At 51.1% G+C, this 24,240-nt stretch overlaps 1 protein-coding gene across 1 annotated transcript; it reads left to right on the top strand.

Moving 5' to 3' along the window:
* Positions 1-81: 81 nt before the first annotated feature.
* On the top strand, positions 82-10,614 carry CPN2 (carboxypeptidase N subunit 2). Its single transcript, XM_043874217.1, has 2 exons — positions 82-1,677; positions 8,691-10,614. Exon 2 carries the CDS (start codon positions 8,694-8,696, stop codon positions 10,335-10,337), a length of 1,644 nt encoding a protein of 547 aa, XP_043730152.1. The 5' UTR covers positions 82-1,677; positions 8,691-8,693; the 3' UTR covers positions 10,338-10,614.
* The last annotated feature ends 13,626 nt before the right edge of the window (positions 10,615-24,240 follow it).

Raw genomic sequence — 24,240 nt, 5'->3', positions numbered from 1 at the left:
ATGCAAGGCTGACCCAGACAGCTCTTCACAGACACCAGATATTCAGGGCTGGGAAAGGCCTTTGGAAAGTGAGTGGGATCAAAATGATGTCTAGAGGTCACTGTGGCTGGATGGGGCCTTAGGAATAGGCTCAACCCATTTTATAGATGGAGAAAGTAAGATCAGGACAGGAAATGAATTTCTCATAGTCACCTAGTGAACTAGTGGCTGAGCTTGCAAGACAACCAGGCTTCCAGACTCCCAACCTAGAGCTTCTTCTATGTCTCAGAAAGGCAGTGAATTTCCCTCAGCGTTCATCAAAGTGCACATACATTCACATTCATGGACACACAGGTGCACACTAGCTTTGGTGGGTAGGACTCTCCTGCACACGTCTGGACTCTTACAGTGCTTAGCACCCAGGCTCAGTGAGCCCCGGGCTCTCAGAAGACACCGTGTGAGTAAAGGTGACTTTCCAGGTGTCCAGAAGTCCCTGGGACCTTTTCAGGCCTCCAGGTTTGGGGGCTGTCACTGCTGCTGGTGCAAGTCCAGGGTTTATGAGAAGGATAGTGTTTTCTCTGTCCCTTCATCCCACTGCCATGCCCAGGAAGAGGGCTTCAAACTATGTTTCCTGGGCTCTCTTAGCTCTTCAGTCCCTTCTGCCAGCTGTAACCCTGTCCCAGGAGGCTGGACCTGGCGAGGGTCAGTAGTATGTTCACTGTTTCACAAAGCTGGACCCTAGCAATTACTGGGACAGGGCTTTGTGTACCTTCCCTAACCACTGAGCCTGTCCACTCAAGATGGAAGCCTGGAATTCCGACAGTGGAAAAACAGTGAGCGCCTACCTCCCATCTCTCAGAAGATGCCTGGAGTTCTTAATACAAGCCTGCCCTCCACACCTGCACAACTGCCCAGGGTCCTGCCAGCAGCACAGACGTGCTGTTTGATTTCACACAAGTGTGTATGAATGAACACACACACACACACACACACACACACACACACTCCTTACTTTGCTCTGCAGCTCCTGCATGAACACCTTCAAGGCCAGAAAATCACTGCCTCCTCATGCAACTGCTTTCATCCTTGGATAATCTCAGTCGTGAATGTGTTCCTGTCCATACTGAGCCAAAATTCACCTCTCACTATCACTTCCCCCTTTTAACTCAGAAGGGGTTTAGGAACGCAAGCAGTCAATAAACAACTACAGAAGGACGGCAAACCTGCAGCCCTCTTAGGATTTCTCCTGGCACTGAGAGTCTGCAGGGGTCTGTGGCTGGCTGTCCAGCTGTGGTCAGCCTGACTTGCACAGGAAGGGATATAAGTTTTAACCTCTGATCCCAGTGGTCGTTCCAGAGCAGCCTACTGGGAACCTAGGGCCTGGTGGATGCCCTTGGGGTCCTAAAGGTGCCAAACCGTAACCTTGGCTGGATTTTGGCCCCAACGGGGATCTGTCCATGGGAAGAGTTCAGGGTCATTTTGTAATCTTTAGAGACCTTGCCTAGACTGTCTCCTGCTGTCCTGTGACGCTGGTGACATTCCAGGAATGCTCAGGCCACGTGAGGGGAGGAACCTCTGCCTGGAACTTTGATCAGCACCAGGGCTGCTGGGTTCGTGCTGACCACTGACCAACCCAGAGGCCCTTCTGCTCCAGAGGAAGAGCCAGGGCAGCTGGTCCCCACCTGTCAGCCCCTCACGGTACGGTCACTACAAGACTACCGGGGCCATGGGGGCATGGGAGGAATCTGGGGTCCCCGCTCGGGGGCAGGAGGTGGGCTGGTCACTTGTCTCAGATTTCAGAGCATATCCCTGACACCAGGCAGGCTGCACCTCTGTGCCAGGGTAGGGGAAGTCCTTGAGGGCTTCCCAGCCAGGGTCGTGCTGGGCTGGGACTGGAGGCAGGTTGTGGTGGGGGAGTCTGAGACGAAGGTGATCTGGTCCCTGTGCTCAGAGAGTTCCCAGTGAGTAGGAAGGATAAGTAGTGTGACCATATGTCCCAATTCGCCTGACATCACCCTTGTTTATGCCTGTCGTCCTGGCATAAAGAGTCAGACATGACTTAGTGACTGAACAACAACAAAGTCACTAAGTTGTATCCAACTCTTTTGTGACCCCATGGGTCACAAAACTCAGAGAGCCCGACAGGTTCCTCTGTCCTTGGGATTTCTCAGGCAAGAATACTGGAGTGGGTCACCATTTTCTTCTCCAGGGGATCTTTCTGACCCAGGGATCAAACTCATGTCTCCTCCATCACAGATGGATTCTTTACCACTGAGTCATCAGGGAAGCCCTTACTTATCAATAGCTGCTTTTTTATTCTCAGAAGTGTCCTAGTTTGGATGATAAAGTTGAAATAAAACATGCATGTGGCTACCTTTTGGTCAAACATTTATTATATATCCCGCACTGTATTAAGTGCTTTATTATTTACCATCTAATTTAGCATATTTATCATCCAACTGAGTGCTAATTTTAATACTAAGGGATGGGTTATAACCAGGCATTGGGAAATTGAGGCTTAGAGAAATGGTGTGAACTGCCCAATCCCACACAGCCAGTAGGTAGTGGTATCAGAATTTGAACCCAGGGTGCAGTGCCAATAGAGCCCCAATCCCTGAAGCAGGATGAAGACTAAGGCCCTAGATACAGGCTCACGAGAGCCGCAAGTACATTCAGTTCCATTTGGCACCCAGGGCCTGAGCCCCTATCTGTGCTCAACTCTGAGTCGGGTGCTGGGGTGCATGGCCGGGTAAGGGATGCTGTGATCTCAAGACCTCTGCCCTCCACCCCCACCCCAGAGGCTCCTAGTCAGGGGGTGCAGCTGACTAGAAGGCAGAGCAGAAGGACCCACATGGTCAACAGAAGACACGTTCCTGGGGGAGCCAAAGGAGATGCAGTCAAGGAAGGCTTCCCAGGGGAAACGTGACGTATGCTGGCCCGGAGGATGCGGAGAATAGGGACAGGTAGCAATAGGGGAAGGTCAGGATGGGCCTTCTAAAGTGGAGGGGACTATGTAATCAAGGACCAGAGGTGGGGCCCATGGGGGCATTTGGGGAAAGGGAAGTGCCAGGTTCACAACCTGCTCTTACTTCAGAATGTTCATTCTCTTCAAGAAACTAAAATGGAAATGAATATACGAAAAAGAATGTTTATACATGTCTGACTGAACCACTTTGCTTTTTTACAGCAGAGACTGGTACAACACTGTAAATCAACTATACTTCAATTTTTAAAAATTAAAAAAAAAGAAGCTATGACACAGTAGGTAGACAAGTTTCTTTGAGTCTCTGCAATGTAATTGCAAGGAAGGAAAGGAATCAAGGAAGCACCTATTGTGTGCTTGGAACCCTGCTTCATGTTTTACATGAATTTTTTAATAACGTTCAACCTTACGACAACAGTGATGCCTGTTTATTATTTTTAAAAGTTGAAAATATATGATTAAGCAAAAAGAAAACATGGGAATCACCTGCAATTAATTCTGTTCGTCAGAGATAACCCCTGCAAATATTTTTGTGTATAATCTGAAGCCATTGAGTCACTTCATTAACTTAGCCTCCGGTGTGGGTGGAAGGGTCTTATTATGAATAGCAAAGACGTTCCTCTCTTATTACTCAGGATATTCCAAAGGTTTCTGGAGCTCTACGCCAGGAACCAAGAGGAAGACCAAATATCTATTTATTATATCAGAGTATCACAAACACATGGCCAATTATCTCATTTAATTGCCACAATAGCCCTAACAGTATGTAATGTGGGTTTTATTTTCACGACTGTTCTCCATTTACAATTATGGAAACTGAGACTCTGAGGGATTACTTCACTGTGTGTGTTGGGGGGTGGGGGGCGGGGTTGGTTGGTGGGGAGGGGCCTGAGGCAGGAGCCCAGCCCCAGTCCCCCAGCCTCAGCCACTTGGCTTATTTCTCCAGTTGAGAGCAAAGGAGAACGGGGTCCCGGGAACCTGGGTGAGGCAGTCAGGGGCTCCAGACGAACCTTGGAAGCCCTTCTTCTTGGCCCCAGATGTACTGGAGCCCAAGGGCAAAATTCAACCGTGTTTGTGAGACAGACCCTGATGTTGATGCCCCAGTCAAGGGGCAAGCCCCTGGGGCCTTCAGGCTGGGCTCTGAGCTCCCGTCACCCTCTGGAAGGAGCGAGGGTGGGCTCTGTGGTGGATGACACAGAAATGCACCAACACAAACGCAATTTGAGAAGAGGAAAGAGTCCATTTGCAACCAGTTACCTCCCCCACCCTCAAAAAGCCAGGCTTCTGTGGCTTGCTGAAAGCATGGAACATTTTTGTGGGCATCTTGCTGCTCTCTGCGCAATGCAGAGGTGGTTTGTCAGGTGACAAGCTGGAATCTTCCGGCTGCTGCCACACCGTCCCCTCTGGTGCCAGCCTCCGAGGTACCTAGGCAGGGGTGCTCCCAATCTCCTACGTCCTTGGTGACCTGCTCTCAAGGGTGGTTTGGGGAAGGGGCCCAAGTCCAGGGCATCCTGGCCAGAGCCATCAGAACCCGAGCTCCACTACGCCAAGGACAAAACACTGGCCTGTTTCCGTTGGCTGGGAAGAAAGAGCCAGAAAGTGCTTAAAGAGGCCTCTCTTGGGTCTGCCAGAGGCGCTCGGATGATCCCATCCTTTCTCCTTAGCTGACTCCTGTGACTACTTCAGCCCAGAGCTGGGGCTGGCCTGGGCTCCTGGAGCTGAGAGTCCTCCCTGTGCCTGGCTCTGGGTTGGGAGCTTTCAGTGCATTTTCTTACTCAATCCTCAGAACCCACGAGGAAGGTAGTGTTGAAGTTTGCTATTTTGAAGATAAAGAAATTGAAGCACAGAGAGTTTAAGTAATTCAGCCAAGGCCACACAGCTAATAAGGGGTGGAGATAAGATTTGAATCCAGACTGTCTGACAAACTCTTAGCCATTCTAGAGCGATGTGAGAGTGAGTCTTGGGCTGGGAGTGGATCATCAGTGTTTGGAAACCATCAGTGTTCTCACTGTGAGGAGTATCCTCCACTTCTTCCAGCCCCAATAGACTGGGGCAAGAGGCTCTTGCCCTGAAATTTTAGAGGCCCTGTTCTGGCTCTCCTCTTACCATGGCACCCCAAAGGGTGAGAAGTTTGTGAGATCAAAGACACATGCCCAACTGGAGGCTGTGTCCCCATTTGAAACCCTGCTGCAGGGACCCAGGACCCAGGGCTTATGTGGGGCACATCCCAGCTTGATCTTCCCTAAGCTGACTCTTGTCATGGAAGTGCGTGCCCGTAGGCTTGTGGGGTGCTGGGGCAACTGTGGGTTCTCTACTCACAGTACCCGAGAGAGTTGGGTGGGAAGAGGAGGGACCAGGCAGTAGGCCAGGTCTCTTGTTTATGTTCACTGTTGGTCTCGGAAATGTGAGGAGGGGTCTGCCTGTTCCAGCAGCCTTATGGTGTTGCTGCAAGTACCTGGCTGAAAGCTCAGGCCATGGGGACAGATCCTGGCCTGCACATCTTAGCTATAGCTCCCAGTCACTCTAGCTCTGGGAGCCCCGGTTTTCCTGTTCTGGAAATGTCTCCATCTGCCGAGGATCATGATGAGAGCTCTAGGAGCTGGCAGGTGGGATTTGCCCCTTAGTTCAGCCCCCTGTATCAGAGAGGCTGCCCCCACCTCCCCCACCCACCACTGCCTGAGCCTAAGCCGATTTGTTTACACTTGATTTTCTGTGCCTCCGATGCTGTAGTTTTGACTCAAGTCCTAAATTTTCTAGTTATGTGCTCTTTTGGAAAATTATTAAGGGTATTATTTCCAAGTTACAGTGGGTTAGAAGTTAGAGGCATGGAGTGGGGTAAGTGGGGCACAGTCTCCCCATGACCCCTCATTCACGGGCACCTCCTGCTTTGGTTGCAGCTGTTCCAGCAGGAGTGATTAGGGAGACCAGATCTCAGTTCTAACCCAGGGCCCCCTGTGGACCCCTGGGAGGCTGGCCTTGCTCTCTTGATGAGGCTGGCCAGATGGTCCCTGGGGACTTTGTGTCCATCCTAATGGGATTTCTCCTGAAAACTGCCCTTTGAAAGCCAAAGACTGAAGGGGTTAGCTGGAAGAGGCCCAGCATGTTGATAACATCACAGCACGTTACAGACAAGAATTGCTCCTCTCTTACCCTCTGGTTGGCAGGGGTGTAGGGAGGTGGGCTCAAGGCCATGTTCATGCCTGGCTGTGGTCATTCTCTCCGGGTTGGAACTATTCCAGGGAGAGGCAGTTCTGCCCCAAACGCTGCTCATCCCAACTGTGGAGGGGTTGGTTCAAGAAACTCTAGCCAAGCCCACAGTGAGTCAACAGTGTACTGGATGCTGAGCATAGAGCGATGCCTCTACCCTAGATAGCAATGACTCTATCTTTTCACAAAAAAGACAGCTGTGAGAACCCATCCTTCAGAGGACCATGCTAGGTTCTAAGACAGAGAAACACATGGCCAGGCTCCTCCTTCCTGGGGTCAGGGAAGCCTTCTGTCAGGATCCCCAGGGGTTTGTGTAGGAGTCTAGGGGCAGCCCAGGTGGCAGATATGAGTGGGTGAGTGGAGGGGACCATGGCTACCCCATCCTTCTTTAGCCAGGCCCTCCGCTTCTTATTTGTATTCTGTGCATCCAATCTCAAGAAGATAAAGTCTCAGGCTAAAGCTGAGCCCTGTAACTCTGGTCTAGTGGTGGGGGGCAGGGGGGTGGGGTTAGGACCAGGAGGCTTGTCCCTTTCCCTAGTACGTCCTGCATGGCAGGCTGGTGCCATCACTATTAGAGACCTTCGCACCACTGTGTAAAATCCACGTCCTGTGGCTTACATAGCAGCCTCCAGGAAGTTATGTGCTTTCTCAGGGAGAAATTGTTCCTTCTCTATTGATTAGGCAGAAAAATTCCTGGGAAAACTGAGGGTTATTGAGTGTGTGAATGGGAAGAGGTCTCAGGGGGCTTTTGGAAGCACTGTGTTTGCTTCCGGAGCCCTTTGGTCCAAGCTGAATCTTGTGATGGAGAAGGCAGCCAGCAGAGGGCAGCAGAGAGGCAGTCAGCAAAGTGTGCTTGGGGCCAAAGCTCCCCAAAACGGAGCCAGCTGATCTCTTGGCTGAGGACAGGTAAACTGAAAAAAAAACATGATTTATATAGTGTGAGGGTTTTCTCTTTTTTCCTTCCTTTCCTTCTTTCTGTCTTTAAAGCTAAGTATATTCTATCCAAAGGGCATTTTGTTATTCCTCTTTTTTTTGGTGTTCAAATAATCTTTTCTGTAATGATGGTGGTTTGTACCCTTTAACAATAGGTAACACAGCTTATTAATCCTCACACTTTCAGACACTCTCCTAAAACCTTTACCTATATTTACTCATTTAATCCTCCAATTATCCCAACATGGTTAGCACATGGTTATTATCCTCAATTTACAGATAAGGAAGTTGAAACACACGTCCAAAGTCACATAGCTAGAACACTGGAATGAACTGGGATTCCAACGAATAGAACTTGAAGCACTATACGCCACCTAAATGTTGATGTGGGTGGGAGCAATAGTGACCTGGTGGTGCAAACCCCAAGATGGGGCAATGAAGCTCCCGTTGGTCTTGTCATGTGAGAATGTGAGCCCAGTGCCTCTAAGGCATCCTGAAATCTGGAAACATTTAATGTGCTATTTCTCAGGGTCTATATGCCGACTAGTGGTTCACACATTAAAAAAAAAAAAATCAAATGGCAAGGGAAATATGCTTGTAAGCTGTGTCACCAATTTGTGACCTGTGAATGGATACTGGCATTCAAAAAATTTTATATTTAGTGAACTATAAACTTGGTTGCCTCCCCTTATTTAAAGCAAACCCCCCAAACAAAAACCTACGGGTCTATAGAATACGCGCTTCTGGGTCCTTCTTGTCCACACAGTGTTGGAAAGTTTTGTGGACTCCAAGGTGCTGGTGAGGTGAGGGGAGCATTTTGACAGCAATGTTGAGGAGAACACAGACTCATCTCAAAATAAGAGCCCATCATATCCCGGTGGCCGCTCTCAGCCTCAGCAATGCAAAGAGCTGATGGGAAGAACTCCTCATAATTAGGTTCTGGAATGTGCTGAGGTTTGGAAGCTCAGGAAGAGTTATGGTTTTAAAATTTCCAACTCAGGAATAATCTGTCCATATCTTACGTATTATCTTAAAAATTCCGCAGTACCCATGGTCTCCTTTCATACCCTTCTTCCATGCCTTTTGGTCTTGTTCCCATCTCTTTCCTTTTCACTGGTGGCTCAGATGGTAAAGTATCTGCCTGCAATGCAGGAGACCCGGGTTCGACCCTTGGGTCGGGAAGATCCCCTGGAGAAGAAAATGGCAACCCACTCCAGCATTCTTGCCTGGAAAATCCCCTGGTCGGAGGAGCCTGATAGGTTATAGTCCATGGGGTCACAAAGAGTTGGGCATGACTAAATGACTTCATTTTCACTTTCCACCTCTGCCCTCCAATCTGGAAAGAGCATGGCTAGTCCAGGAGACCAGGGTCTAGGTCCTGACACTAACATACAGGTGACAGCCTTGCTGTTGGGAGGTTAGAACTGTGGTCCTACTGACCTTGCAAGGCTGCTGTGAGGCACTATGAGAACAGCTATCAGAAACATAAGCAGGCTCCTTGCTGGCTCTCTGACGGGTGTGCTGGTCACTGGGCTGCCTGCCCTCGATGAAGGTGCTGCTTCTGTTTTTCCTTCCCACTCGGATGTAGGAGATGCCACCCGGAGCCTGGCTGCACTGGGCCTGCCTCCTGCTCCTGGCCAGGCCCACCCTGCCCTGCCCCCAGGGCTGTGACTGCTTCATCCGGGAGGTGTTCTGCTCGGACGAGGGGCTCGCCTCCGTCCCACTGGACATCCCACCACATGCCACAGACATCATCTTCGTGGAGACCTCGTTCACTGTGGTGGGCACCAGGGCCTTCAGCGGCAGCCCCAACCTGACCAAGGTGGTCTTCCTCAACACCCAGGTGTGCCACTTCAGGCCGGATGCCTTCGGGGGCCTGCCTGGGCTCCAGGACCTGGAGATCACCGGGGGCAACTTCTCCAACCTCAGCGCCGACATCTTCTCCAACCTGATCTCGCTGGGCAAGTTCACCCTCAACTTCAACATGCTGGAGGCTCTGCCCGAGGGCCTCTTCCAGCACATGGATCGCCTGGAGTCCCTCCAGCTGCAGGGCAACTCGCTCCAGACCCTGCCCCAGAGGCTTTTCCAGCCTCTGAGACATCTGAAGACCCTCAACCTAGCACAGAACCTCCTGGCCTATCTGCCCGAGGAGCTCTTCCACCCCCTCGGCCGCCTGCAGACCCTGAGGCTGAGCAACAACCAGCTGGCAAGTCTGCCCCGGGGGCTCTTCAGCCGTCTGGGCAGCCTGCAGGAACTCTTCCTAGACGGAAACTCCATCTCCGAGCTGCCCCCAGAAGTGTTCGCGCAGCTCTCCTGCCTGGAGAAGCTGTGGCTGCAGCGCAATGCCATCGGTCACCTGCCTGGGTCTGTCTTCTCCGCCCTGCCCAACCTGACCTTCCTGAGCCTGCAGGGCAACGCGCTGCAGATGCTGCCTGCCGGCCTCTTTGCCCAGTCCCCCAGCCTGGTCAGCCTGTCCCTGTCCCACAATCAGCTGGAGACAGTCCCCGAGGCAGCTTTTGCCAACCTGACCAGCCTCGGGTCCCTCACGCTCTCACACAATGCCCTCACCCATCTGCCGGCCGGTGTGTTCAGAGGCCTCAAGGGGCTGGTCAAGCTCTATCTGAGCAGCAACAACCTGACGGTCCTGCACCCCGCCCTCTTCCAGAACCTGTCCAACCTCGAGCTGCTCAGCCTCTCTAGGAATCTCCTGACCACGCTCCCCGATGGCATCTTCGACACCAACTACAACCTGTTCAACTTGGCCCTGTATGGGAACCCCTGGCAGTGTGACTGCCACCTGGCCTATCTCTTTAGCTGGCTGCATCAGTACAGCGACCGGCTCTTCAACATCCAGACCTACTGTGCCGGCCCTGCCTACCTCAAGGGCCAGGTGGTGCCCGCGCTGAAGGAAGAACAGTTGGTGTGCCCCATCACCCGGGACCACCTGGGCTTCCAGGCCCCGGGGCCGGAGGACAGGGAGCTGGGGGGCGCCTGGGATCTGGTCGCGGAGGAAAGGTCAGCCAGGAGCCGGTGCACCTACAGCAATCCCGAGGGAACCGTGGTGCTGGCTTGTGACGAGGCCCGGTGTCGCTGGCTGAACGTCCAGCTGTCCCCCAGGCAGAGCTCGGGCTCCCCGGGACTCCCCATCAATGCCAGTCAGGAGTGGGACTTGAAGTCCAGCTGTGGCTCTGTGAGGGTCACTGTGTCCATTGAGGCTCTGGCAGGGGAGCCGTAGGTGCAGAGCAGACGGACCAGGACCCTAGGCAGATGGCTTCCGGGCCCAACTGGGCAAGAGATGGTGATGGGAGCTGAGGCTTGGGTTCTTCAGATGCTAGGGGTGGATTTGCATCTCCAAGGTGGAGGAGAGGGGCGTGGCCGTCTCTGCCACCCAGAGCCTCCTTCATCACCCTGGTCTCTGAGAATGATACCTAACAGGAATTTCTGCAAGCTTTGCAAAGCACCTATCAAAGCTGCGTTGTGGTCTGAAGAATAAAGTAATGCGTCTCTCCTGGTGTTTTTCTGTTATTTAATACTCACCCCTGTCTCATCTCCACCCTGAGATACCAGGGCTCCATTTCCACAAAATGGAGGCCAACCTCTCTTGACATCCAGTTCAAGAGCCAATGTCTGTTTCTATTCCTCTGCTTTGAAATGTGGTGGGTTTTTAAAAAAATTGTATTTATTTTTAATTGAAGGATAACTGCTTTACAATATAATATCGTAGATTAACACATATACATGGAATCTAGAAAGATGGTACTGATGAATCTATTTGCAAGGCAGCAATGGAGATGCAGACATGGAGGACAGACTTACAGACATGGTCACGGAGGGTGGGTAAGGAGGGCATGAGACAAACAGAGAGAGTAGCCTGGAAACATGTACACTACCACATGGAAATGTGGTTTTAATTGACAAAAAGAAAAAGGGAGAGGATAAAAGCAGAGGTGACGAGAAGGATGAGGGGTGGGGTGGAGGTCTGACTTGGTGTCGAGGAGGACACAAGCTGTTCGCACCCACCTCCGGGGCGTCCAGGAGAAATCAGGTGAGAGGGGCTCTGGGGAGGGTGATTTGCCTGCTCCGCTGACAGGATGGCTGCTCCCTGAGGAGGGAGCCAGGATGACGAGGAGCTGGGTGGGTGGGGACGGATGCCCTGCAGTTCTGAGTTGTCTGTGCCTGTGGGCTGCTCACTCACAGCAACGGTCCTCTCTCAGTTCTCAGGGCACCACCCTCCTCCTCAGGCCTGGCTGCACCCCCACCAGTTTTCCCCTCACCTTCTTCATGCTGGTCGCCTTCGGGTTGGCTGTCATTCAGGCTCCCTGCGTAATCCCCATGAGGATCCTTGCAGTCAGATCCCATCTCTATGCTGACGACCTCAAACCTCCATCTTTTTAAAAAATAATTTTATTTATTTATTTGTTTGTTTATTTTTGGCTGCACTGGGTCTTTGTTACTGCATGGGCTTTTCTCTAGTTGCGGCGATTGGGGGCTACTCTTTGGTTGTGTCAGATCTCCGTCTTAGGCCTGGTGTTTGGCTCCATGGTGACACATCTCTCTGCTCAGCAACTTGTGTTCTATCACGACAGCCACACACACATGTAAGCCAGACTCTGTCCCCAGCTCCTCCAGGATCCCTGCCATGCAAGTCACCAAGTCCAGGAGCAGGGCATGGTCTCCAACCTCTCCTCCCCTTAGTCCTCAAGGCCAACCTGTCACTGAGGGCCTCTGAGTGTCCTCTGTCCATATCTCCTTTCCTGTTCCCAGCCCGGAGAAGCTCTTGGTCTCCCTGGACTGAACCGTGGCCCAGCCTCCTGCCCCGTTTCCCTGCCCACGCCTGCAGCGTGGACTAGCTTGGCTGAAGTTCAGGGGTTGGGAGAAGAGAATCAGATGTAAGCAGGCTCTCCAGGAGCTTGCTTTCTGACGGGAAAGATCAGACAGGGGGTGCCTGGGATGAAAACACAAGCTCAACAGGGTGGGCGCTGAGCAGGCGAGTTCAGGGGAAGCAGAGGTCAGATGAGAACAGACCTCGGGAAGCTGTGTTGGATCCCTGAGCCTTGAGATTGTGCAAGCAGAGTATGAGCCAAGGGGTGGAGACAGGCAAGTGGTGAGGTCAGGGCTGAGGCCTCTGGAACAGGCTGGTTGGAAAGCAGATAGAAAGACAAGCAAGGCTGGAAAGCTAGCTGGAGTCTCAAAGGGCACAGCGAGCAGGCTGCACGTTCATTACGGATGCCCAGCTGTTCCTGAAGGACTTTATGTAAAGGAAGGCTTATGCCTGTGAAGCCTGACAGCAAGAGGACTCCTGCCTGGCTTGGGCTGGGAGCTGCAAGGGTCAGGGGCACCAAGGAGACAGAATGAAAGTTGTCAGGACCTGAACAGTACCTACACAAATGGATTAAAAGACTGAAATGTGAATTACAGAAACGCAAATTCAAACAACACAGGCATCACTTTGTACCCATTAATTTGAGAATTAATATTAATAATATGAAAATGAGAAATCGGGATCATGCTCAGTGCGGATGGAGCGCAGCCTCAGGGTGCCTCTGGCAGCAACTCCTCCCAGCACAGGAGACAGCCTGAGGCAAAGAAAGGGTTTGGTGAGGGGGACAGGGGTGGGTGGGTGCTAGAAGATGGGGGGAGGGAGATACCTGGGGTGACTCTCAATTTTCTCTCCTGGGAGATGGGGAAGACAGTGAAGCCACTGACCGTGGGCATGTGGAGTTTAAGGGGAAAGGAGGAGCAAGATGCCAGCTTTAGGCAAAAAAGTACAACTTTGTCATGCTGTCTTGTCTAGTGATGTTGTTTAAAAAGAGGTGCTTCCTTAGAGTCAAACCAATTAAATTCTAAGGTGATGGAAGGTAGTCTGGCAGATTTGCCAAAGGAACAGACTTTATCAGATTCATTTGGTCCAGTTCCCCAAAGCATCTGGTTTAATAATAAGCCTGATCAGCTCCTCCAAGGTTGGGGAATATTGCTTCCCCAGAAAGGAGGAGATCCTGAGTGACTGAGGGTCCCACGGTGCCGGCCCCCAATGCTTTGTTTTTACTGCCCTGGTCCAAGTCCAGGCTGCGCTGACTGCTGGCTTCCAGCTGGTTGTGAGGGCCACTGTCTGGGGAAAGGATGGCCATACCCAGCACACAGGAGGACATCACAAATCTTCATCAGATGGATGCCCACTGAGCTACAGCTCCTGGTCCAAGTGGTCTTTATGTCTACTGCCAGGAATAAAGGAGCAAGATAATCAAGCAGACATTTCTCTTAATTATATTTTCCCCCAAATATAACACTTTGTTAAGTTAAAATATAATAATCTTTCTCTGTGTTGGACGGTCCTGGGGAAATGGGGAAAAAAGCACTGGCCAGGAGTCAGGGCAAGCTGTTTGCAGGCCTTTTAAGTTGGCTGAGCGAGATCAGAGTCACTATGCTCTTTGAGCAGGGTTGCCAGGTTTACAAATAAGCACATACACCTGCATAGGACATATTTATACTAAAAAAGGATTTTTAGCTTATCTGAAATCCAAATGTAACTGGATATTCTATGTGGTGAGCCAACTACCTGATGAAGGTAAAGTAACAAAGGGGACGGAGGTGGGGGTTGGGGGTTCGCTTCCGGGTTGGGGAGGTCAGGCCTGAGCCCGCAGTGGTGCAAGTCCTGACCACTGAGGGCCACTCGGATCCTGAGGCTGGAGTTGACAGGAAGCAGGAGGTGCTGAGCATCCCCCAGACAGAGGTAAGCAGACCAAGAGACAGTTCTGAGTGTGCTGTATACCCGGGGTCCTTGGTCCTGCTGCCTTCTTGTGAAGTGGTCCCGGTCTGGTGCCACAGTAGGGCTTTTTTTGATGGGTTCTGGAAAGAAATCAGGACACTTGACTCCTCCTTCTTCAACATTTGCCCTTTGGCAAGTCATGGCTCCTCTCTGGACAGAAGAGGTTGGTTCTCAATGCTGACGAACCCTGGAATCACCTGGGGGAAGGCAAAAAACCAACAGGACCCCATTTACAGAGATGATGATTCAGTTGGCCTGGGGAGACCCAAATAACAATTTAAAATACACACACACACACACACACACACAACTCCTCCAGTGATTCTAATGCTCAGCCAGGCTTAAAAACTCAGGACTGGATTTTGTCCCACTCTCTATAGCTGCCCCAGGACTGGGGAGCAAATGTATGCCTTGTCAGACTCACCTGGTGAAATGCTCAGGATGAACTCAGGAATGAAGAAAGCCACAACACCAAGTCGTAAAATATCTCACCGGATCTTTTTCTTGTTGGTGCATTTTATTCTATGTAATCTTCAGTGCTCTCACGTTTTGGAGTGACAATAAGCTGGGTGCAGGTTGCTTTGTTTTCTTGCAGTACAAGGGTGGCTAAGTTCCTTCAAAGTGCCTTCTTACAGCAGAAAAGAGTCCTTGCACCAATGCCTGGAAAGTTCCACAGTTCTCCAGTGATTCCCCACCACTTGCCAGCAAGGCAACCTTGGGCAAGTTACTGAAACCCTCTGCAGCTCGGTTTTCTCATCCATACTGTTTATCATGGGGATAATAGTACCTATCTCATAGTTTTCGGTGAAGATAAAATATTCATGTACAGATCCTAGAATAATGAGATGTGGTAAGTTCTCAAGAATGTCATCTATTATTATTATTATTTCTAGGGAATTGTGGGAGAAGGCAATGGCACCCCACTCCAGTACTCTTGCTTGGAAAATCCCATGGATGGAGGAGCCTGGTAGGCTGCAGTCTGTGGGTTCTCTAACAGTCGGACACGACTGAGCGACTTCACTTTCGCTTTTCACTTTCATGCATTGGAGAAGGAAATGGCAACCCACTCCAGTGTTCTTGCCTGGAGAATCCCAGGGACGGGGGAGCCTTGTGGGCTGCCGTCTATGGGGTCGCACAGAGTCAGACACGACCGAAGCGACTTAGCAGCAACAGCAGCAGGGAATTGTGAGGGATGTCGGCAGGGGGTAGGAAGGAACTGGCTAATTGCTTGGCCACTGCATTTGTTTCACCTGTATCCATTGATATTTCTAGAGGATGTTAACATTGCTGTTTATATATCAAAATTATATTATTGGGGATATTGGAAATGCCATTTTCTAAACTGTTCAGGGCCAACAGTGGATATTGGAAAACTGGATGGTTCTGCCAAAGATTAGACAATTTAGCACAATAGTGGTCCAGTAATGAATTCTTTCTCATAGTGTTTGCATCTCCCACTGCCTCCATCTAACGCTGCCTCCTGTTGCCTCTGCAGACGGTTCAACATCTCACTAACCTTCAAAGGTTCCGATTCTGGGTCTCGGGGCGCCGCCACGTGGCGAACTGGGAGAATAGCTTTCCCAGAAGTCAACCTGGGAGCACTAGGAAGGACGACGGACCACAGGCACTCCGTGGTCTGGGACGCTTCCCGCATGGCAGCTCCTGCGGAGGCTTCTGTTTTCCTGCGACTCTGGAACGTGCCCGAGTCCAGGAGCGGCCGGTGCGGAGGCTGAGGTGCCGCGCTCACCGCCACCTCCTGGTGTTTAGGCACGCCGGGCGATCAGATTTGTCCCGGTGATGCAGCGTGTCCTACACGGGGGTAGGGTAGGGGTGTGAAGGGAGACAATCCTGAACGACTGGGGTGGAATGGGGGCAGGTGGTCCTACTTCTCCCGCGACTTGCGAACAGACACGGCTGGGTGAAATCCTGCCGGCGGTGATCTCTGTTCATACACATTCAAAGCTGTCTCTGCCTTGTTGCCTGCACACTTTATCACTTTTCCAAGACTGCCCCTCACAAATATATTCTGGGAAGATTGTGCTTTATTTCCTTTGCAATTTTATGCAAATTGTTCGGGATTTGGGGGAAAAGTTCCCCTGGGCAATACTTAACCCTTATTTTAAGAAGTAGAGTACAGAGGAAAAGCAACTTCTCTCAAATTCATCTTTTACTCAGTACGGAAGTAGGTGAAAGTCTCCGGCTACTTCACCAAGTCTTTGGTGTGAGGTCTAATCCAACAGAGATGAATAATATTTTATTATAAACTACCTTTTGGGGACTTCCCTGGTGGGCCTGTGGTTAAGAATCTGTCTTGCAATGCAAGAGACTCAGGTTCAATCCTTGGTCCTGGAACTAAGATCCCACATACCGCGGGGCAACTAAGTCTGCATGTGGCAACTACAGAGTCCGTGCATCTCAAAGAAAGATTCTGAATGATGCAACCAAGATTCCATGTGCCACAACTAAGACTGGATGCAGCCAAATAAATAAACAAGTAAATAAATATTTTTTAAAAACTACCTTTTATTCTAGCTTATTACAATTAGAACATCTAATTTTTAAATTCTCTATGAGAGCTGATGTTAACTGTGACATTTATTTCAGGACACTGAAGGGGGTGTTAGGATTTATTTCATAGAAATTTCAGAGACTCTGGGGTCAGCCTTAATAGAGAGATACTTCATAGTCAAAGACATTCCTGTTTTTGGGCGGGGGAATCCTAATGCTCCTGCAAGGTTGCACTGAGCATTCAGGACAATGGGGCTGAGTTATTTTCTGGAAACTCCTTGAGCTGGAAATGAAGAATCCGGAGAGCAGCCTCCCTGGGAAGATTCCATGTCCTGACTTCTTTGGGCCAGTCAAGCACACAGGACGAAACACGGCTTTTTTTTTTTTTTTTTCATGGTCTGTACAATTTATACAAGCAGCAGGGACCCAGCTTGGGTTCCTGCATATCCTACTAATATAGAATTCTCTCTACAAAATACAAATAATTTGTGTTGAGGACTAAAGAGAGGCAGCCAGAGAAGGTGGGGGGTGGGGTGGGCACAAGGAGGAAGGTTAAGATCCACCCCGAGAGGCAGCAGAGGGCAGGGGCAGGGCCAGGCCAGGACAGAAGCACTGTCAGCACCTGCAGGGATGGGTCCAGGGAGGGGCTACAGGAGCCTAGAGCAGCCGGGGGCTGGGGGCAGCAGAGTGGGCATCAGTAATTTTGAGAGGAAGGAGGTTCACTAGTGTCTTTGTAAGAGCTGAAGTTATCACCAGTGGATGTCGGGGGTTGCAAGGGATAAAAATAAGGTGAAGGCGAGAAGGTCAGGGTTGGGTGATCTCAAGTCCTAGGAACCCAGGAGCTGAGGGGCTGCTGGGACACTCCCAGTCCAAGTATGCATAGTCGCTCTCTGGGAGCAGGGGTCCGGGTCTGAACTCCTGACAGCCCTGTGCTTCAGCCAAATTGCCCTCAACCAAGAAACTGATTGCTTCTCATAACCAGATTTCACCTCTGGCTTGGGGAGTCATGGATTTGGGAAATTCACAGATTTCTGCATGGAAGCCAGTTCAATCGCCTTTTTCAAGGGATTGTGTTTTCTTCCATTGCCAAATTTGAGGAGTCTCTCCCTGCAGTCACTGAGGTGATGAGCTTGCCTGATGAGGGGGCTTCTGCATCCCCGTTGAAGCTCTAACCCGTGAGATTCCTTCTCAGGTGGCCCCAGAGGATTTCCAGGTGGGGGGAGTTGTCCACATCTTGCTGCCTCCCTTTGTGCAACAACTCAGAGGGACGTGGGCCTCACCGAGGCTGCAGCATCCTCAGGCGCATCGAGTACCAGCCCCGCTGACCACTCGACAACCACCTAGCCTCCAGCCTCCCTGCAGCTGACCACACTCAGCCTCCAGCCACATCCTTGTCAGCCTGCTCTGTGTGAACGCCAGCCCTCAAACCACACACAGTAACCACCCCCCTGACAATGCTTTATCAACCCTGATGTCTTTGAACAACTGTGATCCTCAAACTTTACCCCTCCTGTCACCTGCCAGCTTGCCCAGTACACCAGGCTTTGGGGTCTGCGTAGCTGTGGCTTGGCTAGGGGCCAGGGCCCCAGTGGGACATGCTTCCCTCTGCCTAGATTTCATCCCTCACCAGAGGGGAGCCCACTGCCACCCTGTGGGACTGAGCCTGGTCAAGAAGGAAATTCCCATTCACCATTCAGTCCTGGGAGGTCCCAGGTCCAACAACACCTACACACTTTTGCTACCCCTGTTCTCAGCACTCAGCTCACTGACCCCTGGCTTTGCTCCCATGCCACCCCCAGGGCTCCGGGTGGGTTACCATTGACACACCTACTGCAATTTGTTCTCTGCTTGTCCCTGAAATGTGGCTCTTTTATGGCTTTTCCCCAGTTGTGCCATCAGCCATGGTGCCCAGAGGCTGCCCCATGCCCTTGAGGCTGGGAAAGGTGCCAAGGAAAGAGGCGAGCCCAGAACAGAATTCTTTCCATGGGCAGAATCCCATGGAGTTACCTGAAGCCAGTGTGGGCACACACCTCCTCCTGTCCACAAGAGGGGACATGTGACATCTTGGGAGAGGAAAGAGGTTAGACGAGGAGGCTGAATGTAACTGAGTCACTTTAGTTGTGTCCAGCTCTTTGCGTTCCCATGGACTGTAGCCTGCCAGGTTCTTCTGTCCATGGGATTCTCCAGGTACGAATACTCGAGTGGATTGCCATGTCCTGCTCCAGGGGAGCTTCCCAACCCAGGGATCCAACCTGTGTCTCTTACATCTTTTGCATTGGCAGGCAGGTTCTTTACCACTAGGGCCACCTGGGAAGCCTGGGAGGTTTTAATTCAATCCCTGGACAGATTCTACTTTCGCTCCAAACTGTGTGTCAGTCGTCATTCTTTGTGGAGCGTGACATTTTTTGGCATCTGTGAAGCTGGCAAACTTGTGAAGACCCTCAGAGTCTTAAAACTTACATCTATGGAGTCAGCATATACTAATAAAGGGCAGGCTGAAGCCTTAGGGCATTTGCTATAAGTGTTATTAGATCCACTGCCTTTGCCACAAACACATCGTCAATTTAAATTGAAATACAAGAACTCACTCATGCAAAATTTCACTACCCAACCTCTATGCTCTCCAAATTAGAGCTCTAAACCAGGAAAAAGAAACATGTCTTGAGAGCAGCCAACATAAGTTTCTGCTGCCTTGGATGAAAGCATGTGCATTTGCTCAAAGGAACATTCCTGCCTTTGGGATCTGTTCACTTCTATGTTAGACACAAGTCCATCACATTTGATCATATGGTTTCCAGACTGTAGTAGATTAAAGGCAAAATCATAAATTGGGAGGAGGGTGGCAGTCCTGCTGGAGACTTGCCAGCAACAAAGAGAAAAATAGCAGAATTGGATACGAAATCCCAAAGAGGAGCAGTTAGGCATTTAGTGGAGGGGACTTGGGTGGCTCCGAGGGCAACATGTTATTCCAGCTCAGAGCTGGAGGTAAATACGGAGCCCCTGGGTAAATAATGATGACCTGAGCTGCCTGGAAAAAGTCCACGTTAACCACAACACTGGCTTGGTTTTCGATTCCCTGCAAGCACAGTTTGGGGCAAGGGCTTGAATTCAGTTTAATTAGGAGGTGATCCCAAGAGACAGACCCAGAAGACAGGGAAGGAGGAAAAACCAACACACAGATGACTGTGGAAGCTGCTCTGGGCAATGGGACTGATTCCAGAAGGACAGCCTGAGAAACATCCAGAGCGACCCTAGGAGGCAAAGCATTTAGCCACCAGCGCCCACCTCCAGCTCCCACCACCACCCCACCCCCAGTTCTGGGAAGTGGGCACAAGGATGGAGAATGATGGATGGCGGGGATCAATAACAGGGCACGTGCTCAGTTACCCTGAAAATAAGCCCATCCAGAAAGGTCCTTCAAGAGGGCTCTGGGCTCACGTGGGAATGCTGAAAAGCCTGTGTGCTGGTCCATGTCCTCCTGTGCGGGCCAGAGCCTGTGTGCCTGTTTTTTTTAAGTGGCGGCTCCTGGAGACTTTTCATTATTTCCAGTATCACCCTCGCTCTGGGTGCTTCAAAGCCGCTCCTACCGCCACCTCCTCAGGAGTATCCCTGGAGCCACAATGCCTTCACTCGTTCCCCAAACATTTCCTGATGGTTTTGGTCAGGCTTCCCAGAAGCAGACCTATCCATGTTGCTGCAAATGGCATTATTTCATTCTTTTTTATGGCTGAGTAATATTCCACTATGTACCACATTTTCTTTATCCATTCCTCTGTTGATGGACATTTAGGTTGCTTCCATATCTTGGTTATTGGAAGTAGTGCTGCTGTGAACATTTTTTGAATAAAGGTTTTCAACTCTTCTGGATATAGGCCCTAAAGTTGATGTTTTTAGGATAGTGAGATAGTTGAGACAAATCAGGCGTACGAGCAGAAGGCAAGAATGAAAGATAACTTGAGGACAGGACAAAGAAGTGTAAACAGTGGAGTTGAGTGTCCTCTGGCTCTTGCCCACCCACATTGTGAGGAGCACAGAGTCAGCTTTTCCATAGCGTATTACATGCCGAGGGAAGCCATAACTGTGTGGGCTCATTTGCACCTTAGAATCCACCGTGACCAGATTGACCACGTGGATGGTGGCTATAGCTCTGCTCTCAGGAGCCCATTTTGGAAGGAGGGGCTTTTTGAGTGATGAGAGTTTTCCTGCCTGTCTCCAGCCTCCATAAAGTATATTGGCAGGACACGGGGACCTCTCAAAGCTGTGTGCTCCCAGCTGACCCATTCTGTGCCTGGGAAGGACGCTGCGCCCCTAAAGAATGCTTGGGGCCGGGGTCGGGTCACGGGCGGAAGCCTGAATGCCAAGCAGTCATTAGGGGAGATTGATGGAGGGGAGCGCGTTGCAGGGGCCCCGGAGGCCTGCTGCAGTTTCATTGCGGTTATTTATGGCCTAGCTGGGGCGTCAGAAACGGGTTGACAGCTCGCCGTAAGCTGACCTGGCTGGCGCACAGCCTGCAGCCTTCTGCCTGCCCATCCCTCAACTTGAGGAATGTCAGCCTCAAAGACAGTGACCAGACGCGGGAGGTGTGGAAGGAGAGATTCCAGAATGCATCCTAACCCTGAGACCTCTTTATCCACAGCGAGGCCTGTGTGTGCGTGTGCAGGACACATGCTTGTACTTCCTAAATATTTATATAAGCAGACATCTGTGAAAGAGACATAGCGCAGCTAACTGGATTTTTTTTTTTTTTTTTTTTTGGTACACAGGGAAAGGAACACAAATAATCCCAAGCAGCAAGTAATCCAAAAATTGGCTTGGGGAATATATGCTAAAGTTTTTTGCTTTGTCTTTTTGGTTTGTTTTTGCTGTGTATATGTGAATGTGTGTCTTTTGGCAACAGAAGTACCAGTCTAATCCTATTTAATCTATCTGAGCTTTGTTTTCTTAACCGACACTGTAGGTCAAGGAGGTCCAGAAATGTCCTGGGTGCTAGGGGCTAACTGACATGGTTATTGAGATGGTCAGACATCTGTGGGTGACCTAATACACCCCAGGGACAGATGGCAGGACCCACCACGGTGATTAGCACCAGCCTGGCCGATCGTGGGCCAGGCAGGGTGGGGGGACAGGAGTGTGCAGGCAGAAGCCCAGGTTGGAGACCTGGTGAGGCCACTTCCTTGTCACATCTCCCAGGTCTGCCTCGGTGACCCGGAGATCAAGGAGATCAAGGACATGAAGCAGAAGAGAATGCTCTGGAAACTGGAAAGGGCTTCTCCTGAGGTCCCTGTCATGACACTTCTCTGCCTGCCTCCTGGGAGGGAGATGCCCTCCCAGAGGCAGAGGCCAGAAGTCTGGTCTGGGCAACAGAGTGGCAATTCTGTGTTTGGGGCCCTTGGGAGGGTGGCTTCTGAGGAGGGGGGCTCAGCCTTGGGGTGCGGGTGACTGCCTGGGGCCCTGCAGAGTCCCAGGGGGAAGGGAGAGATGCTCCCTGAGAAGAAGGCTGCCTGTTGTTGGAGAGCACACTGAAATCACAATGTGAGAAGTATTGGGATGACCAAAAAGTTCGTTTGGGTTTTTCCATAACATCGTACGACGAACTTTTTTGCAACCCAATAGAAATCTGCACCACTCGGTAGTTCTGTGAAGTCACTAAACTGAAAAGCTGAAGGGAGACTCACTGGCCTCAGGTCCCTTTATGTCCTCTCATCAGTTTACTCCACAGCAAGCCCTGTAATAAGAGACCACAGTCTACGGTGACCAATTCATAAAACCTTAAAGCTTTCAATGGATACGTTCTCGCTGATATTTCATTCATTTAAAAAACATATTTTACATCTTTAGAGCTGTAGCTCAAATATTTCTCTGACCTAGGAATTCATTTCCGCTATCCCTAATCGTCTCTCTCTTACCTCCTAGGTTTCATTGGAGGCACGTTTCTGGGGTGTTCTGTGAGGAGCAAGCAGTGTGCCTGGCTCCTGCTCTGGGTGCTCAGCATCTGGTGGGCTGGCTGTCAGCCAACACTTCCAGCTCCGGGAGAAAGTGCCTCAACAGAGAGAAGCAGAGGGGTCACGGGTCTCCAGAGAAGTATTTTTGTCAATTGCTGCAAAGCAAATTACCCTGAAATGTTGTGGCTTAAACCAGCAGTAATCATTTATTATCTCTCAGGGATTCTGGGGGCCAGTACACAGACAGAGCTTGGTGGGGACCGTTTGCATCTACACCATTATGTAGGGCCTCCCAGGGGTGACCTGAAGGTCCACACTTGCTGTGATTGCTGACTCTGGGCCCATGGCTCTCTCTGTGGCCCTGATTCCTCCCAGCATGGTGACTGGTCCAAGGAGGACCCAGAGATTGAAGGGGAGAGAGAGAAAATGAATGAGAACCAGGCAGAGGGCTGTCTTTTTCTGACCTGGCCCCTGAAGGCATCATTGTGCTTCATTGGTCAGGGCAGTCACAAGCTACCCTGTCCTCCAGATCCAAGATCCAAGGAGAGAGGACAGAGACTCTCCTCTCCGTGGGAGTAGTGTGTATCCATCATACTGCTAGGAGATCTTTCAGGATGGCTGAAGTATGTCAGAGTGGCCGTCTTTGGAGAATGCAATCAGCCACATCCATCTAGGACTGGGGCCAGGGGGTAGGGGGCCAGAGGAGACTTTCTGGAGGGAGTGATGCTTGAACTGAGTGTTGAAGACTGGAGACAATAAAATGTGTGGGAGGAGAGGGGAGGAGAGAGATTCCAGGTGGAGAGGCAGCATCCTCCGAGGGCCAAGGATTTGAAAAAGCCTGGAGCGTTGGGGGCGACCGCAAGCAGTTCCACGACTGGGGCTGCTGGTGCGGGCTGGGCAGGTGGGAGGTGGGGCTGCAGGGTGGAGTGGCTTAACCTGCAGTTCGTGAGCCCCTGTGGTTGTTAATCCTCTAAGAATCAGACCCTCTCGCAGGAAAGAAGTACCTATAGGATCTTGTACATCATTTCAGGGATCCAGGCCAAGGTCCTAACACCAGGGGAATTCAAAGATCCCACCCAGTCCTGTGTTCTGTGGAGCCAGCTTGGGTTCTGCACTCGCCAGAGGCCTCTCTGCAGGCATGTGTGACCTCAGCAATCCCCAGGGGCACAGCAAACTCAACCCGAATGCCTTGCCTAGCCCTGGTGTCACTGAGCCCCAGCTGATCCTGGCATCTTCTGGGCATTCTGACAGAGCCTCATGTTCACAAAGTGCGTCTGTATGGTTTCTATTCTCCCAGTGATGGGGGCACAGTATTCTCTCTACTCTACAGATGGGAAACGAAGGCCTAGAGGGCATCAAGATGCGGATGATGCTGTGGGTCTGACAGCCCCTCCTGGCCAGGCTTTCTCCTGACCTTCGGGCCCGGCATCTCATGGAGCCACCTGACACCCCCTTGCCCTGCCCCACCCACGAGGCTCAGCTCCGGGATGGTGTGACTCAGGCATGAGTCAGTTTTTGCCTCCACTGGGAAAACCTCCAACAGAGCCGTGCTGATGACACCTGCCTCTCCAGCCCTAAGTCTGTGTCTCCATTGTACACGGGGTATGCTTCCAGGGAGGTCCCTCACACTCCTCATGTTAAGTCTGCACTCATCATCTTTGCTCACCCAGGTGCCTCTAGTAGTCTTGTGCCCGGCATTTCCTGTCTTTGGGCTTTCATGTACTTGACCATTAGCAGGTGGGCGGAGAGAGGCCAGGATCTTTCCCTCTCTCCGCTCTGGGAAACGTCTCCAGCAGGGCCCAGGTCTCCTTCATGCCCCCAGTTCCCACCGCACAGGCCTGGTCTGGTTTCGGCTGGCCTTCCAGCTCTCCTTACACTGCCTCCCCTTCCATCCCTCCTTCTCTAGATGGTTTTTCCCATTG

Source organism: Cervus elaphus, chromosome 19, assembly GCF_910594005.1.
Source record: "Cervus elaphus chromosome 19, mCerEla1.1, whole genome shotgun sequence".
NCBI lineage: Eukaryota > Metazoa > Chordata > Mammalia > Artiodactyla > Cervidae > Cervus > Cervus elaphus.
The sequence above is the reverse complement of the archived record's forward strand: the minus strand, read 5'-3'. Positions and strand labels throughout refer to the sequence as shown.

Excerpts from the sequence above, each read along its gene's own strand:
- CPN2 (XM_043874217.1), top strand. The coding sequence starts at position 8,694 with ATGCCACCCGGAGCCTGGCTGCACTGGGCCTGCCTCCTGCTCCTGGCC.